At 48.3% G+C, this 22,274-nt stretch overlaps 1 protein-coding gene across 3 annotated transcripts in view; it reads right to left on the minus strand.

The window, feature by feature from the left end:
* The window catches only part of LOC147224560 (roundabout homolog 2), a 60,183-nt gene that overhangs the window by 20,717 nt on the left and 17,192 nt on the right, over positions 1-22,274 (minus strand). For all 3 annotated transcript variants that reach the window (XM_086164577.1, XM_086164576.1, XM_086164578.1), the window contains exons 3-11: positions 17,830-17,987; positions 15,267-15,387; positions 15,050-15,188; positions 13,793-13,920; positions 8,352-8,476; positions 6,408-6,579; positions 5,845-6,050; positions 2,823-2,904; positions 2,456-2,624 (exon numbers count right to left, since the gene is read on the minus strand). In XM_086164577.1, the coding sequence (XP_086020703.1) occupies positions 2,456-2,624; positions 2,823-2,904; positions 5,845-6,050; positions 6,408-6,579; positions 8,352-8,476; positions 13,793-13,920; positions 15,050-15,188; positions 15,267-15,387; positions 17,830-17,987 (1,300 nt within the window). The remainder of the gene's footprint in view (positions 1-2,455; positions 2,625-2,822; positions 2,905-5,844; positions 6,051-6,407; positions 6,580-8,351; positions 8,477-13,792; positions 13,921-15,049; positions 15,189-15,266; positions 15,388-17,829; positions 17,988-22,274) is intronic.

Raw genomic sequence — 22,274 nt, forward strand, 5'->3', positions numbered from 1 at the left:
CAGGTTGATAATATTAGCGTTGTACAAGCCTGCTTTTGATAATGTTTCTAGCATCGTTTGAGGATGCAGGTTGTTAATGTTAGCTTCGTGCTAGAGCGTAGGTCAGTAATGTTGTTAGCTTCGTATATGCATGGATGTATGGCAAGGTATCATTGTACAAGCACACAAGTTAATAATATTAGCTCACTAGCATACGCGCACGCTAAAACTAACATTGTATGAGCATGCAGGTTGAGAATGTTGCCGATGCACAAGCATGTAGGTCGGTAAAGCTAACACTGTGTTAGCACGCAGGTTGATAACATCGGTCATGCATGAGCTTGACTCACCGATTCATTCGTCAAACACTTTAACGTTACTTATTTCTTATGTCAGTCATTGAAAAATGATTTTGTGCGTGAGCGGCGCGTATCGCGGGCGCAGGTGGTGTGGATGTGAAAGTGAGTTTCCTGCCTGTTTAGAAATTGGAAGTGACTCTCCGTGTTGAATGTTAATGCCAGATATATATTACTCAAGTGTTGAAATTGATTGGATTGAGTTCTGGAAGGCAGCGCGAGCCCCCGCAGTTACCCCCAGCGCCCTTCATCGGGATGTGCTCTGAATCCGACTCCGGATGACACTAATCAGATGTAACATGTTAATTAGGAGGCTTTAGAGGTGCTGATAGGCCAGTTTCATACCTTCATTCAGTGTCTAGATAGCTTCTTGCCCCTGTTTCCAATTTTATGCTCTGCCAAGATAAGCGGAGAGCCTCCCCGAATGTAGGTTATTTCCATTTATTTCTCGTCTCGCTCTCTGCGAGGCGGTAAACGTGCGCCTTCCCCCCGAAACGACGACTATTCCTTTAAAATAAGGAGCGTCGGAAATGCAAAGGCAACCTTGCGGAATCGTTCGCCGCCGCGGCTTCCCGACGACCGCCAGCGACAAGTGGTGACATTTATTACGGTCAGCGTCGTCTCCAGGACAGAGAAATGGCGAGTTTTTTTATTCTTTATTTATTGCAGTAGGTCATAATGACAGCTCCTGAATGGCTCCAGTGAGTATTCGACAGCCTAATGCTTCACGGGGACGGACACAGACGGCTCCAGCGCAATTTAGCATTTTGCGCACCTCTGTGGAGGAGAAAATGGCCAGGTAATTGAGGTAACAACAGGCAGGACACCGCGTCTTCCCATCATCAGTGCTTTCTCCGTCCATTACCGCAAAACAAAACATCCGCCGGTTCGGGTTCCGTCCCCGAGACGTGCTCGTCGGGCGACCGCCGCTTTTACCCGGATCTCCGATTCCGGATTACGAAACGGAAGCGGGAATGGAGTTGTCAAAGTGAAGAGGATCCCGCGCTGCGGAGAGAGGTCCGATTCTGTCGGCGCATGAAAACATTTCAAAGTAATTTGGCGGCGGTTGATCTCATGCTACATAATCAGCTCTGCGTGCAACCCCTGGGCTGGACGCAGAGCAAACTGGACATGTTTCTGTGTGTGTGTGTGTGTGTGTGTGTGTGTCCACTGCTGCCCTAGGACAGGACAGGGCGGCTGAAATGACCACAGTGATAATTGTCGTCTCTCTCACTCTCTGTCTTGCTAAATCCCCGCTCCTGTTTCGGGAGCTGCTTTGGCTCTGCTCCCGAGGCCGCCGCAAAATACCGGCGAATTTTTAACCCCCGGGATGCCGATTGGCACAGAAATTTCAAAAATGTAAACGAATCCAGATCGACACGGCCGTTCTATTAAAGCACGTCGAAACCACAGCGGGGATGAAACGTACGGATCCGAACGTTCGAGATGCTTCTTTGCACCAGAAAGATGTGAATTTGGGGTTTTTATAAATAATTTAGACTCGTTCCGACATTAAACACCAGTTCTTTTCAAGAAGAGGACGAGAGCCCTGGCAGGCAGGTGGAGACGGAAGCTCTCGAATCTGCGCACGTGGCACGAAAATCCAGCCTTTGGGCTCGGAAAAGAGAAACACGTGTTTGTCCCTGATTAACGGAGAAGGCAGACCTTGTTTACAACTTTAACAAACATGCAAATTAAGCAGTTACTCAGTGAGAACACACACACACACACACACACACACACACACACACACACACACACACACACACACACACACTTCTACATGTTGTGAGTGGGCGGTTTTCCCTTTGCAATTCAACTCCAAAATAATTTTGGATAAAACAACTAGAAAACAATTATTATATTTACCAATGTCTCTGCCATCAGATGGCTAAATCCATTGTGTGTGTGCATGTGTGTGTGTGTGTGTGTGTGTGTGGCCTTGAGGAAGTCCAGAGAGGAGGTTTATGGATGCAGTGGAAGAGAACGGGAAGTTAGTTGCAGAGGGTTAGATGAAAGCAGGTGATTGGCTGTGGGTTAGAAGGAGGCGGGTGATTGGCTGCGGGTTAGACGGAGGTGGGTGATTGGCCGAGGCGACCCCCTGAAGTGTTGCTGCTCACCTGAAGGCCTCAATGATGTAGGAGGTGACGGCGGCGCCGCCCTCGTGCGGATTTGACTGCCAGGTGAGGGTGACGGTGTTCTTGGTCACCTCGGTCACCACGGGCTTCTGCGGCGGCCCCGGGAGCTGCAGGAACTCCGAAACCCGAGGTCCCGGAGGAACCCCATCTCCTATCGAGCGGAAACACCGGGAGATATAACGGACGGGGAAAAAAAGCGGATGCAGAAATTAAAGCCGGAGAAGCTGTGATTGATGTCGTATGACGAGAATAATGGATTATTCTGCCGGAGAAGAAGCTTCAGCGTCCTGTGCGTGGAAGGGAAGTGTGAAAGTGACAGAGTGTGAAGTGTTACACAAAGACTGAGCACCTCTGACAGTCAGCATCCCGCTCCAGCTCGACTCCCCGGTGGCGCTGGACACGATGCACGTGTACGTCCCCGAGTCGGCCTCCTGCGCCGCCGCGGACGGGGGAAGAAAATAGAGAAGTCGTGAGAACAAATGCTGCGAGGGGTTTTCCATCAGTGAAGACAACCTGGAAGAGAAGGAGGAGGAGGAGGAGGTGACGCCTCTTCACGGCCAATCACGCGCCTCCGTTTTATCTCACAGCCAATCGTTCGCCTCCATCTAACGCTCTCCTCTCAGGACAGCTAACTTCCTGTGCTCTTCGTCTCCGTCCGTAAAACCTCCTCTCTGGTCTTCTTCTAGATCAAACTCAAATGCAGAGTTGGCTAAAATTCAAAACTGGGACAAAGTCAAGGGGAAACAGTGATATTTATTGGAAAAAATCTTCCTCCAGATATAACAATGAACCTTTTCATATGGACCCCAACAAGTTTTGCTTAAAAACTGAATATGGAATAAGCCAAGCTCAATACTATACAATATATAACTTAATATTGCACACGTGCAAAATCGAAATTCAAATTAAAAACACATCGATGGCATTCATTTCTTAAATGAAAATGATATAAAAACTATGCCTCTTTTTTTTTTTTTTTTTTTGCAGCCTTCTGAATTAAATTTCAACATTAAACTTATTTCCACAGGCTAATCATGAATGTTAAAATTAAATAATGATAAACCAATTCACGAATAATATCCTTTGATTAACGTGAAACCATTTTAGCCCGTGTCTTGGAGTAGAAAGAAAAAGTACATAAAGAAAATATCAATTATAGCTCACACACTGATCTACTCTGATCTTCTGCCTTTCTTTTCACCATTGTTCAGAGTGGTAGCATGCTGCTAGCATTAGCATAAGATCACAATGACCGTTTACGGACATTGACATGGAAGATCTAATGGCGAGATGCCGTCTCTTCACGGCGAACACGATCCGCACGGTGGCCGGTGCAGGCGTTTGACTAATTTCAAGATGTTCTTGCAGGCCACAAAAAATTATTTAGCGGGTCGCATTTGGCCCGTGAGCATCGCGTTTGCCACACATGCCCTAGACCTTCACCATCCAAGCCAGGTGTCCAAACCACCTCAATCCAGACTGTATCTCCAGAACATCTACCACATGCTGTCCGTCTGATTGGCTCATTCCTCATCCTGGTCCAACATCTCCACCTCGTCCCGGTCTTCTCCTGTGGATCCCTGCATCAGACCCCGGGCTCCGGTCCTCCCGCAATGAGTCACATTTAATTTAAACCGAGACCAACTTCAGCTCCATATCTGGATCCACACAGAAGGAGGAGAAGCTCCGATTAAACCCAAACTGTTTGTTTCCCCCCAACGCGTTCATTTAACATCCGCCCGATGACGGATGGCACACGGCCGCATGTTTAGCCGCCACGTCCGAACGTTCGTCGAAGCCCAGCCGAGCAATTTATCGGGGAAGGCGGCAATTAGGCCCCGTCCAAAACAACCGCCGATTCAAACTCCTCTTTTCTTCTTTGTGCTGGAGAAGAAATTACAAGAACCGTAGGAACCCTCCGAGGCGCCGGCCTCCCTTTGGTCGCGTTTGCTAAAAACTCATTAACATGAACTCCCATTTGAAAGCAGTTCTATGCGGCTGCATCGGGCGCCTTCACACGCCGCAACATCCACCGTTAAACAAGAAATGTTTGGAAACCAGCGTCGGGCCAAGCCCGGTGGAAAGGTGGCGAAATTCACCGAAATTTGTCGAACGCAAAATTGTGAGCGTGACATAACGACACGGCGGATCCGGACAAGAAGCCTTGCACTCCACTTCGCGCCGTAAAACACGAGATTTACGCGGCGACTCTTGTCGCTTCGGCCATATGCCAGGAGCGATAAACACAAACGAATAATAACATATGTGAGAAAATAAAATACAAGGGGCGAGTAAACGGCGGGAATCGTTCTGCCCACGCGATGATAAATAGTCTTTTCTGGAAACCCCGGTCTGGATCCGCTGCTCCGCCGGAGCGACCGGGAGGCGCCCGGACGTCCCGCTCCTAGCTTAAAGTTTCAAAACAAAATAAAACCCCATCGCCGACTAGATAAGAGCATCGCCGGGAACGAAAACACAGATCCGAGGCCGGGCTTCAAACCGGCCCGCGCGTCGTGAAGAGAAGCCTTCACAGTTATCGTCTCGGCTGTCTGGGACTTCACGCCTCTTGCTTCGCCTTCTGCGCCGTGTTCGCCGATCCAACCCGCCATCGGCCCATATGAGATCATCCGCCGACCCCCGGCCGCCAGGCAGCAGCGCTCAACTTCTGCGGATGACTTCAACTACTGCTAAAATATTGATGGCGGGCGGGGGGCATCGGAGGGGTAAATATTTTTAGTCGCTGGCTCGTCATCTCCATTTCCACTTTTTTACCCTTGTCATCCCCTCGATGCCACACTAATGCATCTCTTCTGTTCCATTGAGCACATCGCCGTGGCAGATCTCCACCCCGGCGGTGCACCGGACCGAAGCTTAACGCTCCAAGTTTGCAGAGCGGCATTCGCAGTGCGACGGTTGCCGAGCGTCGCGGGGAGACGGGAGGAGGCGAGGACCGCAAGTTCGGGGGCCGGAGATTTAATTAAACCCCGGTTACGCCATTAATCATCTATCGCCGGTCAATTAACGGAAACGATGCCGCTTTGGCCGCGTCCTCCCCGGCGCTCGCTGACCTCTAGGCAGGGTTGTAGCACAAAGGGGCTGCCGGCTGCTCCTCCATCAAAGCTCCAGCACATTAGCATTTACAAACAAGCGCCTTCATTACCATTACAATTACACACCGCATGAGCACATAATTGCGCCGGCGAGATATGCACGCCTCGAAGAGATCGGTCTTTGAAACTCCGCCTCACCTTAATTTCTACAAACCAGAATGGAATTCGTAATTGAAGAGTGTGTCGCCTCGTGAGCCGGGAAGGCAAACGCCGGCGGAATGAAGATAGCGGGTCAGATAAACCCGTTTTTGACCCGCGCACCTTTAAGTCTCGGATTTCCAAAGTGCCGTTCTCCACCAGGCTCAGGCGTGGTCCGTCGCCCCGGAGCTTCTCGCCGTCCCTCTCCCACGAAATCTTGACCGAGGGTCCGCCGATGACACGGCAGTGAAGACGCGCCGTCGAACCCCGAGATATCGTCTGATTGGCCGGGCCTTGGCGGATGATTGGCGGGATCCGGCCGGAAGGACCTGGCGATTAAAAAAGGGGGGGGAAGGAGGAGGAGGAGGAACGCGGCGCGTCAGGTATCTCAAATCACCTCCGATTAGCGACATGAAATGAAATTAAGGGAAGAAACTTTAGGAAGGAAAAAAAAGACATGCAGAACACAGCATAGAAAATTAATGAGCCATTACAGCGCAAAGGATGAAAAGACTTGAGAGGCTTAATGGGCAGAAAAAATAGGTTTCGGTTTGATGCGGTTGAAGATGAGGTTCTAAAATGAACTCTCTCTCTTGGAGGCCCGAATGTTGCGCGCCGTCAATTAAGTCGCCGCTTTCGCTTTAGCTGATGGTGCAGAATAAAAGATTTTAGCGTTGCAAACGCACCTCCTTCCACCTCCAGCAGCGCCTTGGTGAGCACGCTGCCCGCCACGCTAATCGCCTGGCACACGTAGAAACCGGAGTCTTCCGGGTGGACGTCGGCGATGGTCAGCTCCCCGCTCATGGACACCGAGTAGCGTCCGGACTGCGACGGCGGCTGGCCGGGGAACAGCAGCATCTGGAGGCGAACGGGAGGCCGTCGATAAATCAATTAGCCCGGTTCCCCGGATAACTTCATCGACCCGTTAATTATTGCCTCCGCGAGGTTTCAGCCGCCGTTATTAGCTCCTTCGTTTCGGGCCCGTCTGAGAGCAGCGCATTACGTACGGCGGGCAATTTGCTTTTCACTCTATTGACCGAACGTCTGCCGGACGTCTGGGCTCTATCCTGTAAAAATAACCGTGACTTAACGTTTAAAAAGCATCCGCTCGCCAAAAAAGCCAGATCGATAACGTCCATACGGGTCATTGTCAGCTTTCGGGGTTTCGGCGAACCGACTCGCTTCATTGTGCCTTTGAGATGTTTCATAGTTTCCCCCCCGTTCGATTTGTGTGCAGGAGAGAGATGTGAACAGAGGGGAAGGGATGCGCATCAGTCCATTCAGCCATCCATTTCATTCCTCTAAGAGGCTTAGACTTCAGTAGAAGGACCAAGGTTATAGGGCTACAGATAATCCCCCAAATACAGCAAAACCATCCCGAAGACGGCAGCTTATTCAGAAAATCTGCGGCTGACTTCCTGTTTGCTCTGTGACAAGACTCCCAAAAACATCTGAAGCCGCTTCTCGAGTCAGTGATCCCAGCTGCCGCCGAGCGACAAAGTCATTCCAGTTGAGAACAATGCCGAGGGAGGACGGCGACGGCGGCGGCGGCGTCTCTGGGTTTCCCCCCCCCAAAGAATCGGGTCTCGCACCTGACGACTTCCTCCGACGCCCTTCGGCGCCGAGCTTCCTCTCGCCTGCTTCCCCTTCTGCCTCCTGAAAACATCTTGCCTTTGCAAGCAGATGCAATTCCTTCACCGCTCTGCCTCGGCCCATTACGTACAGTAATTCATTTATAAATCTATATATATAGAGAGATCTATTCTATTTATAAATATTTATAAATGTATTTATAAATTTATATATATATATTTATATATATATATATATATATAGAGAGAGAGAGAGAGAGATTTTATTTATAAATATTTATAGATTTATATATATATATAGAGAGAGAGAGAGAGAGATTTATTTTATTTATAAATATTTATAAATGTACAAATTTATTAATAAATGTATATATATAGAGAGAGATTTATTTCATTTATAAATATTTATAAATTTATTTATAAATATGTATATGTATATATAGAGAGAGATTTATTTTATTTATAAATATTTATAAATGTATAAATGTATCAATAAATGTATACATAGAGAGATTTATTTAATTTATAAATATTTACAAATTTGTAAATTTATTTATATATATATATATATATATATGTATATATAGAGAGATTTATTTTATTGATAAATATTACTAAATGTATAAATTTATTGATAAATATATATAGAGAGAAAGAGATTTATTTTATTTTTTTTAATTCATTTCTATATATTTTTATTTATTCTTAAATATTTTTTGTTTATTTCTTTTGAATTTCATTCTTTGATATTCCCAATTTGATGCTGCCTGGGGGACAAATCAAGTTTTTTTCTGATTCTGTATCCACGGGCAGGCCTAAGATACGCGACTTTCGCATCTGTTGCTCGGAGAACGTGGGAAACAAAAGCGGAGCGGGCGGACAAGTGTCGGGAAAAAATAAAAAAGGTCAAATCCCGCCGTGTGGCGTCTCCACAATGAAGGTGCGAAATTCTCCGAGACTGTAAGCGGAGGCTTTTGCCGCAGTATCCGGCCTTAGAGGATCTTAATATAACTCCGGCTTGCTGCTCCCACCTCTTACCTGGCTGCCCTCTTTCTGCCAGAAGATGGCAGGTGGAGGGTTTCCTGTGGTGCCGCATTGGAAGGTGATGCTCCTCCCCTGGGAAGCAATCTGGTCTCTGGGCTTCGAAACAATCTGAGGTGGCACTGCGGAGAGAGGAGGAGGGGGGTGTTGGGTTACGACCAATTAGTAGCGAAACCCCAGTCAAAGCGAGGTAAGACGATTTCAGCCTCCCTCGCGTTTTCCCTTCGCTCGCATCTTTAACGTAAGGCGCCGCCACCGCCGCCTCGGGGGATGCCGTTCGGACAATAACGCTTCTCCGTTGCGGGGAAAAGCTCTCAGATGAGCATCCGACTCCGGCTTCGGTCACACCGAAGGCGTGAGTCACATTGGCGTATCTCATGCATGCTGACCGCCAGTTTCCACCTCGGCCCGAATAATCAGCTCACGCTCGCGGCTGACGCAGAGCTCCTGCCGGCCGGATTCTTGCGGTCAAATAAATCCTGCGCGGCGCGTCTCCACGTCAAAACGGACTCGGATAAAAGACATGGAGACGTCTTAGCGCCGACGTTGTGTTCAAAAAATCGTGTCGGGATCGAAAAAAAATTCCGATTATGTCCTCAAGGCGTCAGGGCACTGACGGGACGCAGACTTTAATCACCAAACAAATGTCGGTTTCTACAAATCAGCCTCCATCTGCTGTATAATGTTTCCCTCCTTGGCCTCAGAGATTTGCAGGCTGGAAATAACGGCGCCGCTATGAGAACATTAATTGGTGTTTACCGAGCGCTCGGCCGTATGCTAAGAATTATAGCGGTAGAATTTGTCATTCTGTGCTGAGCACGGGATTGTTCAGAAAGCAGCGGCGCGTGATCTGACAGGAGCGAGTCAATCCGAACGAATGAAGGACTCCGGCGTCCTGAACCGGAGTCGCTCCTCGTCTGTGAAACAGCCAATGGCGTAGCAGCGTCTAATCCGAGGGTGTCGGCAACGGCGGCATCGTGGTTGCCCTCAAAGGGTAACAGTAAAAATGTAAACTAATGTAAAATAAGTGAATTTATTACTCATTCAAATCCAAAATCTTTCTCGAAACAGGCTAATTACACCGCCAGACTTCTAGACCTGCGCTCGGGACCCCGGGGTGTCATTTTCACCGAGGGCCACATCGGCATAATGGTCGCCCTCAAAGGGCCTCTTCAGCCGCGGTAAAGCGAGCTTTCAGTTCCGCTGGGTTTTGGGCTTTCGCGAACACGTTCCGCTGCCGTCGTAGTTTGGCTTTTAATTCTTGGACGATTTGTTGCTTTTCTAGAAGACCGACTTTGGCGTACTTAGCCTCGTGTTTGGCATCAAAACGCCGATGTAGATTGTATTCTTTGACGACCGACGCTGCCGCAATAACACAAAAGACACAACGCTTGAAGGACAAAAGGTATTGGCCTTCCCATCGTTCTTGAAACAGCCTTCCTGGATATTAAGGGATTATTTCTATTTCTCGGTTCCACTTGTTGAAAATGGCATTGATGTGGAAAGAGTGCGATCTAATGTCGGGATGCCGTCACTTTGCAGGTAACATGATCGGTAAGAATGCAGTTTATAGGACTGTCTCCGAAAATTAGAATATTGTGATAAAGTTCTTTATCTTCTGTAATGCAATTACAAAAACAAAAATGTCACACATTCTGGATTCATTACAAATCAACTGAAATATTTCAAGCCTTTTATTATTTTAATATTACCGATTATGGCTTACATCTTAAGAAAACTCAAAAATCCTATCCGAGAATATTAGAATATCATGAAAAAGTAATTTTTGTTTTTTTTAATTGAATTACAGAAGATAAAGAACTTTATCACAATATTCTAATTTTCAGAAACAGTCCTGTATGGTCAATGCACGCCCTTCATTTTCCTTTGTTTGTTTGTTTGTTTAGAAGTTTATTAGGACAGTGTACGAATACATTAAGCCTAGAGGCAGAGATGTTTGTACCAGATTATAGCTCATAGCTAATTTCCATCTTTGGACCTGGATGTCAGATGGTCGGGCCGTTTGGAGGTTTTTCACCTAAACCTGTCATTTAGTTTCTTTGACTCGCTCTTTTATTCCGCTACTTCCTGCATCAGCCCATGTCGCGACTCCTGTGAGACTCCTTCGGGACAACTTCGGGTCTTATCTCAAGCATGACCCAGATTTCTTCCATCTCATCCTCGGATTTGTGCTCGGTTGCCTTCACTGACTGCCTTTTTTTTTTTTTTTGCGTAGGACCTTTGAGTCGTCCCTTCCAGGGCCACATTTGGCCCGCGGGCCTTGGGTTTGACACATGCGGTCTAATGGATCCGACTCTGTGAAGTCGTAATGCCCTCTCGTGCTCTGCGCTCCCGGGGCTCCTGTCCTTCATGTCCAAAAAGAGGTTGACCGGAGGCCTATTCCTTACGTGCACCGACTCCGTGGAACATCTGACATCAAGCATTCGTGTGGTTGAGGTTTTGTTTTGGCGATGCAGTCGATAGTGCCTCCATCTCCAGGCCAAAAGCTCCCCGGTCGGCTTCCCGCATCTTCTCCAGGTACCTCAAGGTTCTCAGGTTTCCTCCCCAAATTTTGATGCGCGGCGCGCTGATGGAAAGCTCTCAGGACAAGTCAGTACCTCAATCTTCACCTCAGCATCACAGAGACCCTCTTATCACACATCTGGATAATTTAAGATAAGATTGTACTTTACTGATCCCCATTGCAGCGCAACAATAACCATATCAATAAATAGAAATTTAAAATTGAAGAGATTTAGGGTCTCCAGTGGACCTCCTGCGTGTTTTGAATCCAACCAGGGACGTTCCTAAGGTGGTAGCACTAGCCGCGGTGCCAGCTTCCTGCCTCTCTATCATATATGTATTGATTTTAATTGATAATTATCCTCATTACCATCAGTATTATTCTAATTACTATTATGATGATTAAGTTTCATTCATGCTATGGATATAGGAGGACGTCTGTCTCAGTTGTAGCTCTGCAACTGGAGGAGATCCAGGAGAGACCCGGGGTGTCTTTGATTTAAGGAATATAATTTTGTGATGAAGAAAGAAAAAAAAAAAAATTGATAATTATCCTTATTACCATTAGTATTATTCTAATTACTATTATGGTGATTCAATTTCATTCACGCTATGGTTATAGGAGGACGTCTGTCTCAGGTGTAGCTCTGCGACTGGAGGAGATCCAGGAGAGACCCGGGGTGCCTTCGGTTTAAAGAATATAATTTCATGATGAAGAAAGTAAAAAAAAAGGACAGAAATGCAGCGGCGGCAGCAGGAGAGCAGCGGATTGCCCTGAAAGGCAGCGCAGATATTATTCCTCCCAGACTCGGCGCCGATAGCAGAAATCTTAACGCGACAGAGGAGGACGGCGGCTTCGCTCGGCGTCTGGAGTCGGCGGCACAAAAAACCGGTTTGATCCTCTTAAGCGCGGACCGTGTCCGATTGCCCTTGAGCAAGATTCTGAACTCCTGATCGCTCCTAAAGTTTGCGGCTCGCGTGCGACTGAAGTCCGCCTCACTTTGGATGAAAGAGTCGGCCGATTCGAATCAATGGCCTCGGCAGCTTGACACCTCTACAAACACGGGTTTAGGAAAGAGCCGGCGGACACGTTCTTACGGGGCCGTCCAACACCGTGAAGTATTTTAGAAGGACGGATACTTGTGATATTGGAAAAGGAGTAAAAGCTTTCTTTGAGGGCAGAGCTACCAAACCGATTTGTTTTGCAGAATATAATCTGTGGTGTTCATTTCACCTCCATGTTCTCATCACATTTAAATGAAAAATAAATGAATCTCCCATAATTTGGTCTCCGTATTGTGAATGTTTTGTCTCCATATGACTGAGAGGGTGATCGTTTGCATGTCTCTACATGGGGCCCTGTGATTGGCCGGGGCAAACCCCGCCTCTTGCCCGATGACAGCTGTGATAGGCTCCGCCCCCTCACCCCCACATCCACACATTTATACACTGCTCCAAAAAATAAAGGGAACACATCCTAGATCTAAATGAATGAAATATTCTTATGAAATACTTTGCTCTTTACACAGTTGAATGTGCTGACAACAAAATCACACAAAAATGATCAATGGAAATCAAATGTATCAACCCATGGAGGTCTGATTAGGAATCACACTCAAAATTAAAGTGTAAAAACAAACTCCACGCTGATCCAACTTTGATGTAATGTCTTTAAAACAAGTCAAAATGAATCTGTGTTGCTTCCTGAGTGGACACTATGATTTCACAGAAGTGCGATTGACTTGGAGTTACATTGTGTTGTTCAAGTGTTCCCTTTATTTTTTTGAGCAGTGTATAATATATTTACAATGAATGACTGAATAAAGCATTTTGTCCTCAAATCGTTCACAATGTCCTCTGTGATTATAAAACAAATATGCAAAATAAACTTCTCAGAAATGTATGTGCATAAATTTAAAAAAAACCCCGGTTTCCATTTAGATGCAATTAAGAGCCTCGCCGCGGCGTCCCGAGCTTACAAGACGCCGCCGCGTCCTGACCCCGCCCACGGCCCAGCAGATGCATGCTAGATAGGAACCCCTTAATCTTGCACGCGTCGAAGTCAACGTGTCTTACTTAATCACAGATGGCTGCAACAGGCACGCTGTCAGCATTCCAGAACCCTAATGGAATAACTTATTTACACCATTAGGCAGGGGCGGCTGATTTGGAGGCGACCGTTGGAAACGCGAAACGGGCATGAAAACAAAAGCCCCTTCGTGAAAAAAGGGAAATAAATAAATGAAAAATAGGTGGGAACCTACGGAGCGGGCCGGCCGGAATGATGATAGGGTTTGAAACATGACAGAGAGAGATGGAAAATTAATGAGATGGATGAAACGCCGAGCGACACAACGGAGCGGCTGATAGCGCCCGAAAAAGGAGAAATTTAAAAAAAAAAAAACGGTGAATGGGAATTCACTGGTTTTGGATGTCATTGACGCCGATAAAAGCATTAGCGGATGAAGTCGTCTCAGACTATTTAAACCGAGACGGAGGGGGAGAGAAAAAGAAGGGCACGCCGAGGAAGCGCTGGGAGGGGAAAGAGGTAAAGAGACAGTGGGAGATATGGAGGGAGTCATGTCTTATTAATACCGGCACTGCTCTCTGGCAGCGAGTTAAAGCACACATCAACTAAACATCTGTCAAATAGCGTAATCCATACGGTTTAACATAAGCTGCTGGCAGCGGCGCCGCTCGCACAAAAACGCGCTCTGACAAAAACAAGCGTCGGACAGGAAATGGGAAAGGGGTTTTTGAACGAGGCCATAAGCCATTTGACTGCGTCCTACCTTATGCATGAACATGGCTGTCTACCAGAGCGTTTTATGCATGCCTAAGTGTGTGTTTGTGTGCGAGCGCGTCCTGTCTGCCCGCCCGTCTGTCGTATGCAATATGCATGACGCGTTTCTTACCGTGGACCTGCAGCATGGCCGAAGCCTCTGTTTTGCCCACGCTGTTCTCGGACGTGCAGGTGTACGTCCCCTCGTCCTGCTCCTTCACACGCAACAAGCGGAGGCTCTTGCCGTTGCGGATTTCAAACCTGGCGTGGAGAAGAACGGGGCGGGAAAAACCGCGTTACTAATCCGCACAAAGCAAACAGTATGTTCCAGATAATGCCGTTTCTCTCCCTGTCAGTCAACACCAAATCAAGAGGCTTTATCATGAAACGGGTGGAGGAATGTGCCTTATCTACCTGAGATAGACGTGCCCGGATTCGGCCGGAAACGTTAAAACGGTTGAAAATCAATTACGAGGCGAGCGTTTGTTTTTTTTTTTTTTTTTTTTTTTTTTTTCTTTGCGCTTTATGAAAAAAAAAAAAAAAAAAAAAAAAGATTTATTCCGCCGAGAGGGGATGCTTGGAATTGTCAAACGCAAACGGGATGAGGCAGCTGTCCTTAAGCATGCAGGGCAGGCGGCGAATCAAACGGCTGCAAATGAATGGCTCGCATGAGCTAATGTGCTCCAGCAGCATAGCCGAGTAGCGCACACCTGTGTGTCTGTAGCGCCGACAGAGAAAAACACAGTCGAATTAAATATTTATATCCTGAAACAGCCGACCTAATTACACCGGCGCTAATGCACCAGTAAATATAAACTGCTCTTAATAGTGGCTTTATATTCTATTATTTGAAAACAGTACCACGATAACGTTAGCACATAGCGGCGGTTAGCGCTTCCACCTCACAGCAAGAAGGTTCCCGGTTGGATTCCCACGGAGAGGAGCCTCCGGGACGTTCTCCGCAGACCCCGATTTCTCCCGAGTGTGAGCGAAAGTGCATTTTGAGGTGTCTGAAGTGCGAGTGAAAGAGTGAAATGTCGTACGTCTCGTGAAAGAGTGGACGGTCGGATGTTCTCCGTCTCCAGGTTGAACCCAAGATTAGCCTTAAAGATCATGAATTGTGTTTATTTTGAGTAACTTTTAGAGAAAACCAAGCGCATTAGATTAGACGGTCATAAACTATTTAAATAGAGTGGCGAATAATTTCCTAATAGGCTAAGTGAACTCAAGAGTGGACGTGTGGGAGGAGGAGTCGGGTATCAGGAGGATTCCACCGAATGATGAATCCTCTTTGGTTTCCTTCATTAGAAATGTAAAGATGGACGACGCCTCAAAAAAAAAAAAAAAAAAAAACAAATCTCTTCCCTTCCGAGCCTGACTGAATACTCGCCTCCCGCGGGGAAGCTCCCCGTCCTCCCGGCGCCATCGCACAGTGGGCGCTGGATCCCCGTGGACCTCGCACAGGAAGTCCACCGTCTCCTCCTCCATGACCACCTGGTTGACGGGCCTCCGCACCAGCACGGGTCGCTCTGACGCACAAGAAAAATCAAATGTTTCACGAACCTTTTCCCCGTCGGCCCGGACAGGAGGCGGTGACGCCGACTCACCGTAGACCACCAGCTCGGCGGGGTCGCTGTCCCGCTCTCCCACCATGTTGGTGCCCACGCAGACGTACATGCCGGCGTCGCTCTTCCTGGTGTGGGTGATCATGAGTTTTCCTCCACGCACCTGGAAAACCAGAGCAGGATCTCAGACTCAAGTGTTCAGAGTCATAATCTTCTTCTTCTTCTTCTTTCGGCTTTTCCCTTCAGGTGTCGCCACAGCGAGTCAACTTTCTCCATCTGACCCTATTCTCTGGATCTTCCTCTCTCACACCAACTACCTTCATATCTTCTCTCACTACGTCCATAGATCTTCTCTTTGGTCTTCCTCCAGACCTCCTGCCTGGCAGCTCCAGTTCCAGCATCCGTCTACCAATATATTCTCTATCCCTCCTCTGTCCATGACCCAACCATCTCAGTCTGGCTTCTCTGACCTTCTCTCCAAAACATCGAACATGTGCTGTCCCTCTGATGGACTCATTCCTGATCCTCTCCATCCTGGTCGCTCCCAAAGGGAACCTCAACATCTTCATCTCTGCAACCTCTAGTTCTGCCTGCTGTCTTTTGGTCATTGGAACAGTTTCTAGTCCAAACATCATCGCTGGTCTCACCACTGTCTTGTACACCTTTCCTTTCCTTCTGGCTGATGTTCTTCTATCTCTTGGTACCCCTGACACTTTTCTCCACCCATTCCAACCTGCTTGGACCGTCTCTTCACCTCTTTTCCACACTCTCCTACGCTCTGGACTGTTGACCCCAAGTACCTGAAATCCTCCAGCTTCTTGATCTCCACTCCCTGTAGCCTCACCGTTCCACCCGAGTTCCTCTCATTCACACACATATATTCTGTCTTGCTGCGACTAACTTTCATTCCTCTCCTTTCCAGAGCATACCTCCACCTCTCTAGATGTTCCTCCACCTGTTGTCTGCTCTCACTGGAGATCACAATGTCATCCGCAAACATCACGGTCCATGGAGATTCCTGTCTAACCTCATCCGTCAGCTTGTCCATCACCGGTGCGAAGAAGAAGGGGCCCAGAGCACCTCCACCTTGAACTTCTCTGTTACCCCTACAAACTTGCGGAAGCCCCAGTGTTGGAGTTACTTTAATGCATCTATTTTCTCAGAGAGGGGATTGCTAAACGGGGGCAGCGGTTAGCATGGTTAGCATGTTTTCACAGCGCTTTAGATTTCCGACAGGTTCCTTCCGCTGTCCCAAAACAGAAAGTGCAATGGAGACTTATTTTGACATATGAATGGTTTTATTAAACCCTCGTGAGGAAATTCGTTCTCTGCAATTAACCCATCATGGATGAACCGTGAGCAGTAGGCCGCCGTCCATCAGCGCCACGGGAGCAGTTAGCGGTTCAATGTCATGCTCAATAACATTTCAACACGCTAGGAGGAGCCGGGAATGTTCGGTTCCTGTGTCACGCCGCCCCCGGCATCTGTGGAGGTTCATCCCGGTCAAGGTGAATTCTTGTCGAAATCTCCTCGTTGGGGTACCTGGACTTGAATTTCTGCCCTTGAAAATGTTTCATCCCTCATCTCAGAGGCTTCTTCAGAGTCCCAATCAAACCGCTAGGGTTTTAGGTGGGTCTAGGTGGGTACCAGAAACTAGGTCCAAGACAGGAATCTGCAACTTTTACCGCTCAAAGAGCCACTCGGACCCATTTCCCCGACAGTAGAGATGGTCCATGTGGGCAAATCCGTCATGGTATTAATATCAAGATGGACCAGGACCTCCTGCACCCAGGACCCCCCTGGTCATTTCCACCTGAGTCCATGTGATCCAACAAGTTTCACTCCTTTGTTTAGCTTTACCTTTTCATGCTTTAGTCCAGGTAGTCCCACAAAAGTTGCACTTTTGTCCTCAATGAATGACACCCCCATTAGCAGCTGCCTGAACCTATCTTCTACCCACCAACTCTTCATTTACATAACAAGCCACCATAACCTTGACCTGACGCCCAAAACACTGGCGGTTCTATTCGGAAACTCCCACACAGGTTAGTAGAACTGAAGAAGCCTCTGGGGTGAGGGCTTCAAGTGAATTCTTGTCGGAAATCTTCTTGTCCCGGCAAGACAAGAAGATTTCGAACAAGAAATTCAAGTCCGGTTGCCGAGACAAGAAGATTTGGGCAAGAATCCATCTCTGCATGTGGCCCTGTGATCGATCCAGGGGGAACCCCGCCTCTCGCCAGAGATAGGCTTCTGCGGATGGACGGGATGTTTGAATGTTGGAGCCAAACATCTACAAAGCTGCGTTTCTTCAGAAATTCTTGTCTCGTCCGCGCTTCGGATAAAATCCGTTCCAACATCAATCGTCGGTTAGAAAACAACAGTTTTCCTCACCGTCCGCGTCCTGGATGCTAGTTAAGTTTTATCTTTGTAGAAGCTCTGCAGGAGCATCATCCCCGGGCACAGCCATCCTCCGAATGATTTTTAATTACCCAGTAAATTAGGTTTGGTGACACCTTGAAAGTAATCTTCTGCAAAGCCGTCTGTGTTTTTTAAACCCAGGTTTGGGAATTCGCAGACTTGATGAGTTTGTCTGGCCTCTACTCACGCCGATGCGCTCGTCTCTGGTGCTGACTCGGACGTTGTTGCGCTTCCAGAAGACGGTGGGCTCCGGGTGGCCGCGGGGGGGCACGCACTCCAAAACCGCGGGCTCGCCGGCGGCCACCACCACATCGCTGGGGGCCTGCCGGAAGTCATCTCTCAGGACTGGGGGAGAAAACATTAAGAAATCCAATTAACTTCAGGGGTGCCCTGCGACTGATGCATTTAAAGCAAAGCCTGGGAATCAGACCTGCAGATCAACAAAGACAAACCGCCGCCTTTATCGGAGGAGGCAGGAATTAGTCCGGGGGAACATCGCCGCGTTTGCCTCCGCTCATCCATTTCCTTTGCCAAAACCGAAAAAAAACCGAGCTCGCCGGGGTTGACGGACGGGTCGGCGCTGGAAATCCTCGCCGCGCCGTCGTCACGACGCGCTCCCTTTCAACGCGCTCTCGCGTTCCGCAACTGTCAAAGCGGATGAATAATGTACGCCGCTACGTCCAACAGCGAGAAAACAAATAAACGCATATTCATAATTTAGCCCCCGTGTGTGTGTGTGTGTGTGTGTGTGTGTGTGGGCCCTGCATTAATGGAACACAGTGGTGGTCCATGTGTGTGTGTGTGTGTGTGTCAGCCCTGCGGTCTGCCGCCGCCCCAAGGATGAGGACAAGACCAGAGGTCTGACACCGTGACCTTTGCTATCTTCTAATCTCCCGCCGTGATTGGCGGATGAAAGCCTCCGTGTCAAGTGTGAACCGAAGCCATCTCATGAGGCCTCCATCACAATGGAAGCTAAAACTCCGGCGCTGACAAGCACACGCACTCACACACACACATTCTGCTTCTCTTGTCAATTGGACCTCATCCTCCAGCTCCCACCTACAGCTGCTCAAACAAAGAGCTATAGCGGAATAATAAATTCTGCAGCTTTGTGCATTTGGGAAGCGAAGGCTCTCACTTGCTTTAAAGCTCGTCAAATGCGAGGTTTTCACGGCGACGGGTTAAAAATCGCCGGCCCGGGAAACAGAAGTCCTGTTTTTCATTTTCATTTTGCATTTCTCGAGGTAAAAAAAAAAAAAAGCGCTTCCAGGAATGTCAGACGCGGCCTCAGCGCGGAGCCTCGGTCGGGTTAAACAAGGCTTTATTAATATGGAGTTGCACTCTTTTCTCGCTGCGTTCGGGAGAACAATGGATTTCAGCGTTGCATAAACAGCCTCAACCCAGTGGACGCTGCGCTCCTCTCCCCCCCCTTCATGTAAAAACCGCTCAAATTCTGACAGATTATGTCAAATCTCCCGCCGAAAGGCTGGAAATCAAAACTGGAGGCAACCCTCGCCGTTCATTTCCCTTCTTCCAGGACAGCGCCGATGCTACTTTTCTTCCCGAAGATGAGTCCGTGTGATACGGCCGGCGTGCGGCTTTTAGGCCGCTGATGTTTCAATAACAAGGCGGCGCTCCGTGTCATTTCCTGGAACACGGCCGGGCCCAATAGGAGTCTGTCAGCGTGCACTGATTATATCCACAGACAGAAGTGAAGCCGCCCTCTGAGGTTCTCCTGCTCTGAAGTCACCGAGCTGAACTGAGCTGAACCCATTTTTCCAAACAGCATGTCGACAGAACCTAATTTTGTATTTTCCTACAAGAGGACAAAATGTTCGGCGTCTTTCCCCGTTCCAGTCCGGCCACATGTCGCTTCCCGATCGTCACCGCGGCGGCGTCAAGCTGCTAAACATATAAACATATAAAAATATACCGCCAGCAGCAAATGTTCACGAGGCCAAACGGTGTATTATTTTTGTTGTCGCTATTTTGTTGATAAATGAAGGAGATGAATTAATTTATTCCTTCATTTGTTATCTATGGGCCGCCTACGGAGATACGCAACCATCACTCTCATTCACACGTCAGATAAGGAGATACAAATGTCACTCGCACATCACATAGATATGCAACAACCCCCATTCAGACGTTGCAGAAACACAATGAGATGAGATGAGATGAGATGAGATGAGATGAGATGAGATGAGATGAGATGAGATGAGATGAGATGATCCCATGCCTGGGAAATTGTTTAGCAGCAGCAGAAAGACATACTAGGACAAGACAGTGACAGGCTAGCCAAAAATACAACTTCTTCTTCTTCTTCTTCTTTTGGCTTTTCACCCGAGTTCCTCTCATTCACCACATATATTCTGTCTTGCTGTGACTAACTTTCATTCTTCTCCTTTCCAGACCGTACCTTCACCTCTCTAAATTTTCCTCTGCTTGTTTTCTGCTCTCACTACAGATCACAATGTCATCCGCAAACATCATGGTCCATGGAGATTCCTGTCTAACCTCATCTGTCAGCCTGTCCATCACCATTGCGAACAAGAAGGGGCTCAGAGCTGATCCCCGATGGAGTCCCAACTCCACCTTGAACTTCTCTGTTACCCCTGCAGCACACCGTACCGCTGTCTCACAGCGAGCATACATGTCCTGCACCGGTTTAACATACTTCTCTGCCACTCCAGACTTCCTCATACAATACCAGAGCTCCTCTCTTGGCACCCTGTCGTATGCTTTTTCTAGGTCTACAAAAACACAATGCAGCTCCCTCTGGCCTTCTCTATTAGCATTCTCAAAAGAAATACAGCCTCTGTAGTACTTTCTAGGCATGAACCAATACTGCTGCTCACAAATGGTGACTAGTTTCCACTACTCTTTCACAACTCTGACAGTCATACAAATCCTTGTATTGCTGCTTTTAAAAAAGGAGAAACTTGTTTTTCATTTGGCCGCATATTACTTGTTGGCTGCGTTTGGCCCGTGGGCCGGACTTTGGACATGCCTGATGTGGGGTCTCCACTGAACCTCCTGCATGTGTTTGGACCATAGGAGGAACCCCGGGAGAACTCCACGCAGACACATGGAGAACACGGACACTCCACGTCCAAGCAGGAACCTTCTGGTCGGCATGAGGAGGCGCCAACCGCTGCGGCGCCCTGAGTGAAATTCACTGTTTGCTAAATCATGACTCCTATCAGAGATATCGGCAAAGGATCATTTAGAATTTGTGTTTGTTGTGTTTCAAACCCGTTAATTGATCAGCGTCTGCCAGTCTCTCCACACAACCGTTACCGTGGAAATCCACCCAGAACCAACCTCGTCTCCTTCTGCGGTCTCCGGATCGAACACTTTGATCGCATAACTAAATCCATGCCGCGTTAATTATCCGCAAGTGATGTACACCTGACTGCTCGTCGCCCCCGCCATCAATACGCCATCAATAATTTAACTCCGCAATAAAACCTCACCTGAAACGGCTCCATCGGCCGGTCCGCCTCAGCTGTCATAATCGTCTCAGGTAAACGGCTATAAATATTCCAGAAGATAAACGAGGGAGGTTCGAGCGAAGGTCTGTCTTTCCATAACTCATCCAGCCTTTCCTCCGTATCCAGATACCAGACATTAATCAGCCGCCGCCGGGCTTCTTCTGCTGGAATGTGTTCAACTGGGATGGATTTCACTCCTCTTATCAAACAGGGGCTTCTTTTGAGGTGTTTACAAAAAATGCAAATTTGTTTGGCATCAATGAAATTCAAATGATCAAAACGGTGATATTTTCACGGACGGTCTCCGCGATTCGTCTCCGCGGAGGTGATTAAGCTCCCACGCCGGACGGAGCCGAGGTTCGGCGCCAGCTTGAGGAGACTTTGTCCGTTTGGACCGGAGGAAGGAAACCCGCCGGACCCGTGAATCGACGCTCGACGCAACGGAGCTAATTAAAAGCGACGATTCATTTCCGGACGTTCGTCAGACCGTTGTGTCACTGTCACGGTGACTGAAGTGGGAAAACATAAAAAAGTTAATCCCCCCCCCCCCCGAACTGCTGCCCCGGCTTCCTGCAAACCTCTGAGCCGTCTGCAGGATCTGTCCTCCCTAAAGCCGATCCTAGCGAGCAGGTTTCCCCCCGCTGAATCTGTGGCGGCGGCGGCGGCGGGCCGCACTCAGCCGGACTGGATTAACTCCTCTGACATAATACGCCTCGCTCTGCAAATGATCTCCTGAAACAACCCCTTTACGCCCCGCGTCCGAACATGCCCGTGTCGTGGCGGGGGAGCGCGGCGGCCGAGACCCGACCCCGCGGCGGCCGAGACAAATCCCCGTATCCTCGGATCCCCCCCTCGAGGCGCAGGAAATTACGGTTTTCACCGTTCGTCTTCCGGCGGTGTTTTCGTGTCGATGACCCCGGTGCAGATTACCAGACGTAATCTCCTCCCGGAATATTCATGAGTTGATTTTTTTTAACTGACATTTATCGCTATAATGCAGTATTTAGCGGCGGAGGAGACCAAAGCTCCCGGACCGGAGAATGGCCGTCTGTTCTGGGACGAAAAGGAGAAAAGAGCGGAGGAAGGGAACGTAAGCGTGGCCTTCCCATTGGCTGCACGCCGCTGATGAAGATATCGC

Source organism: Fistularia commersonii, chromosome 18, assembly GCF_037954325.1.
Source record: "Fistularia commersonii isolate RoL2024-O1a breed Wild chromosome 18, RoL_Fcom_v1.0, whole genome shotgun sequence".
NCBI classification, from domain to species: Eukaryota; Metazoa; Chordata; class Actinopteri; order Syngnathiformes; family Fistulariidae; genus Fistularia; species Fistularia commersonii.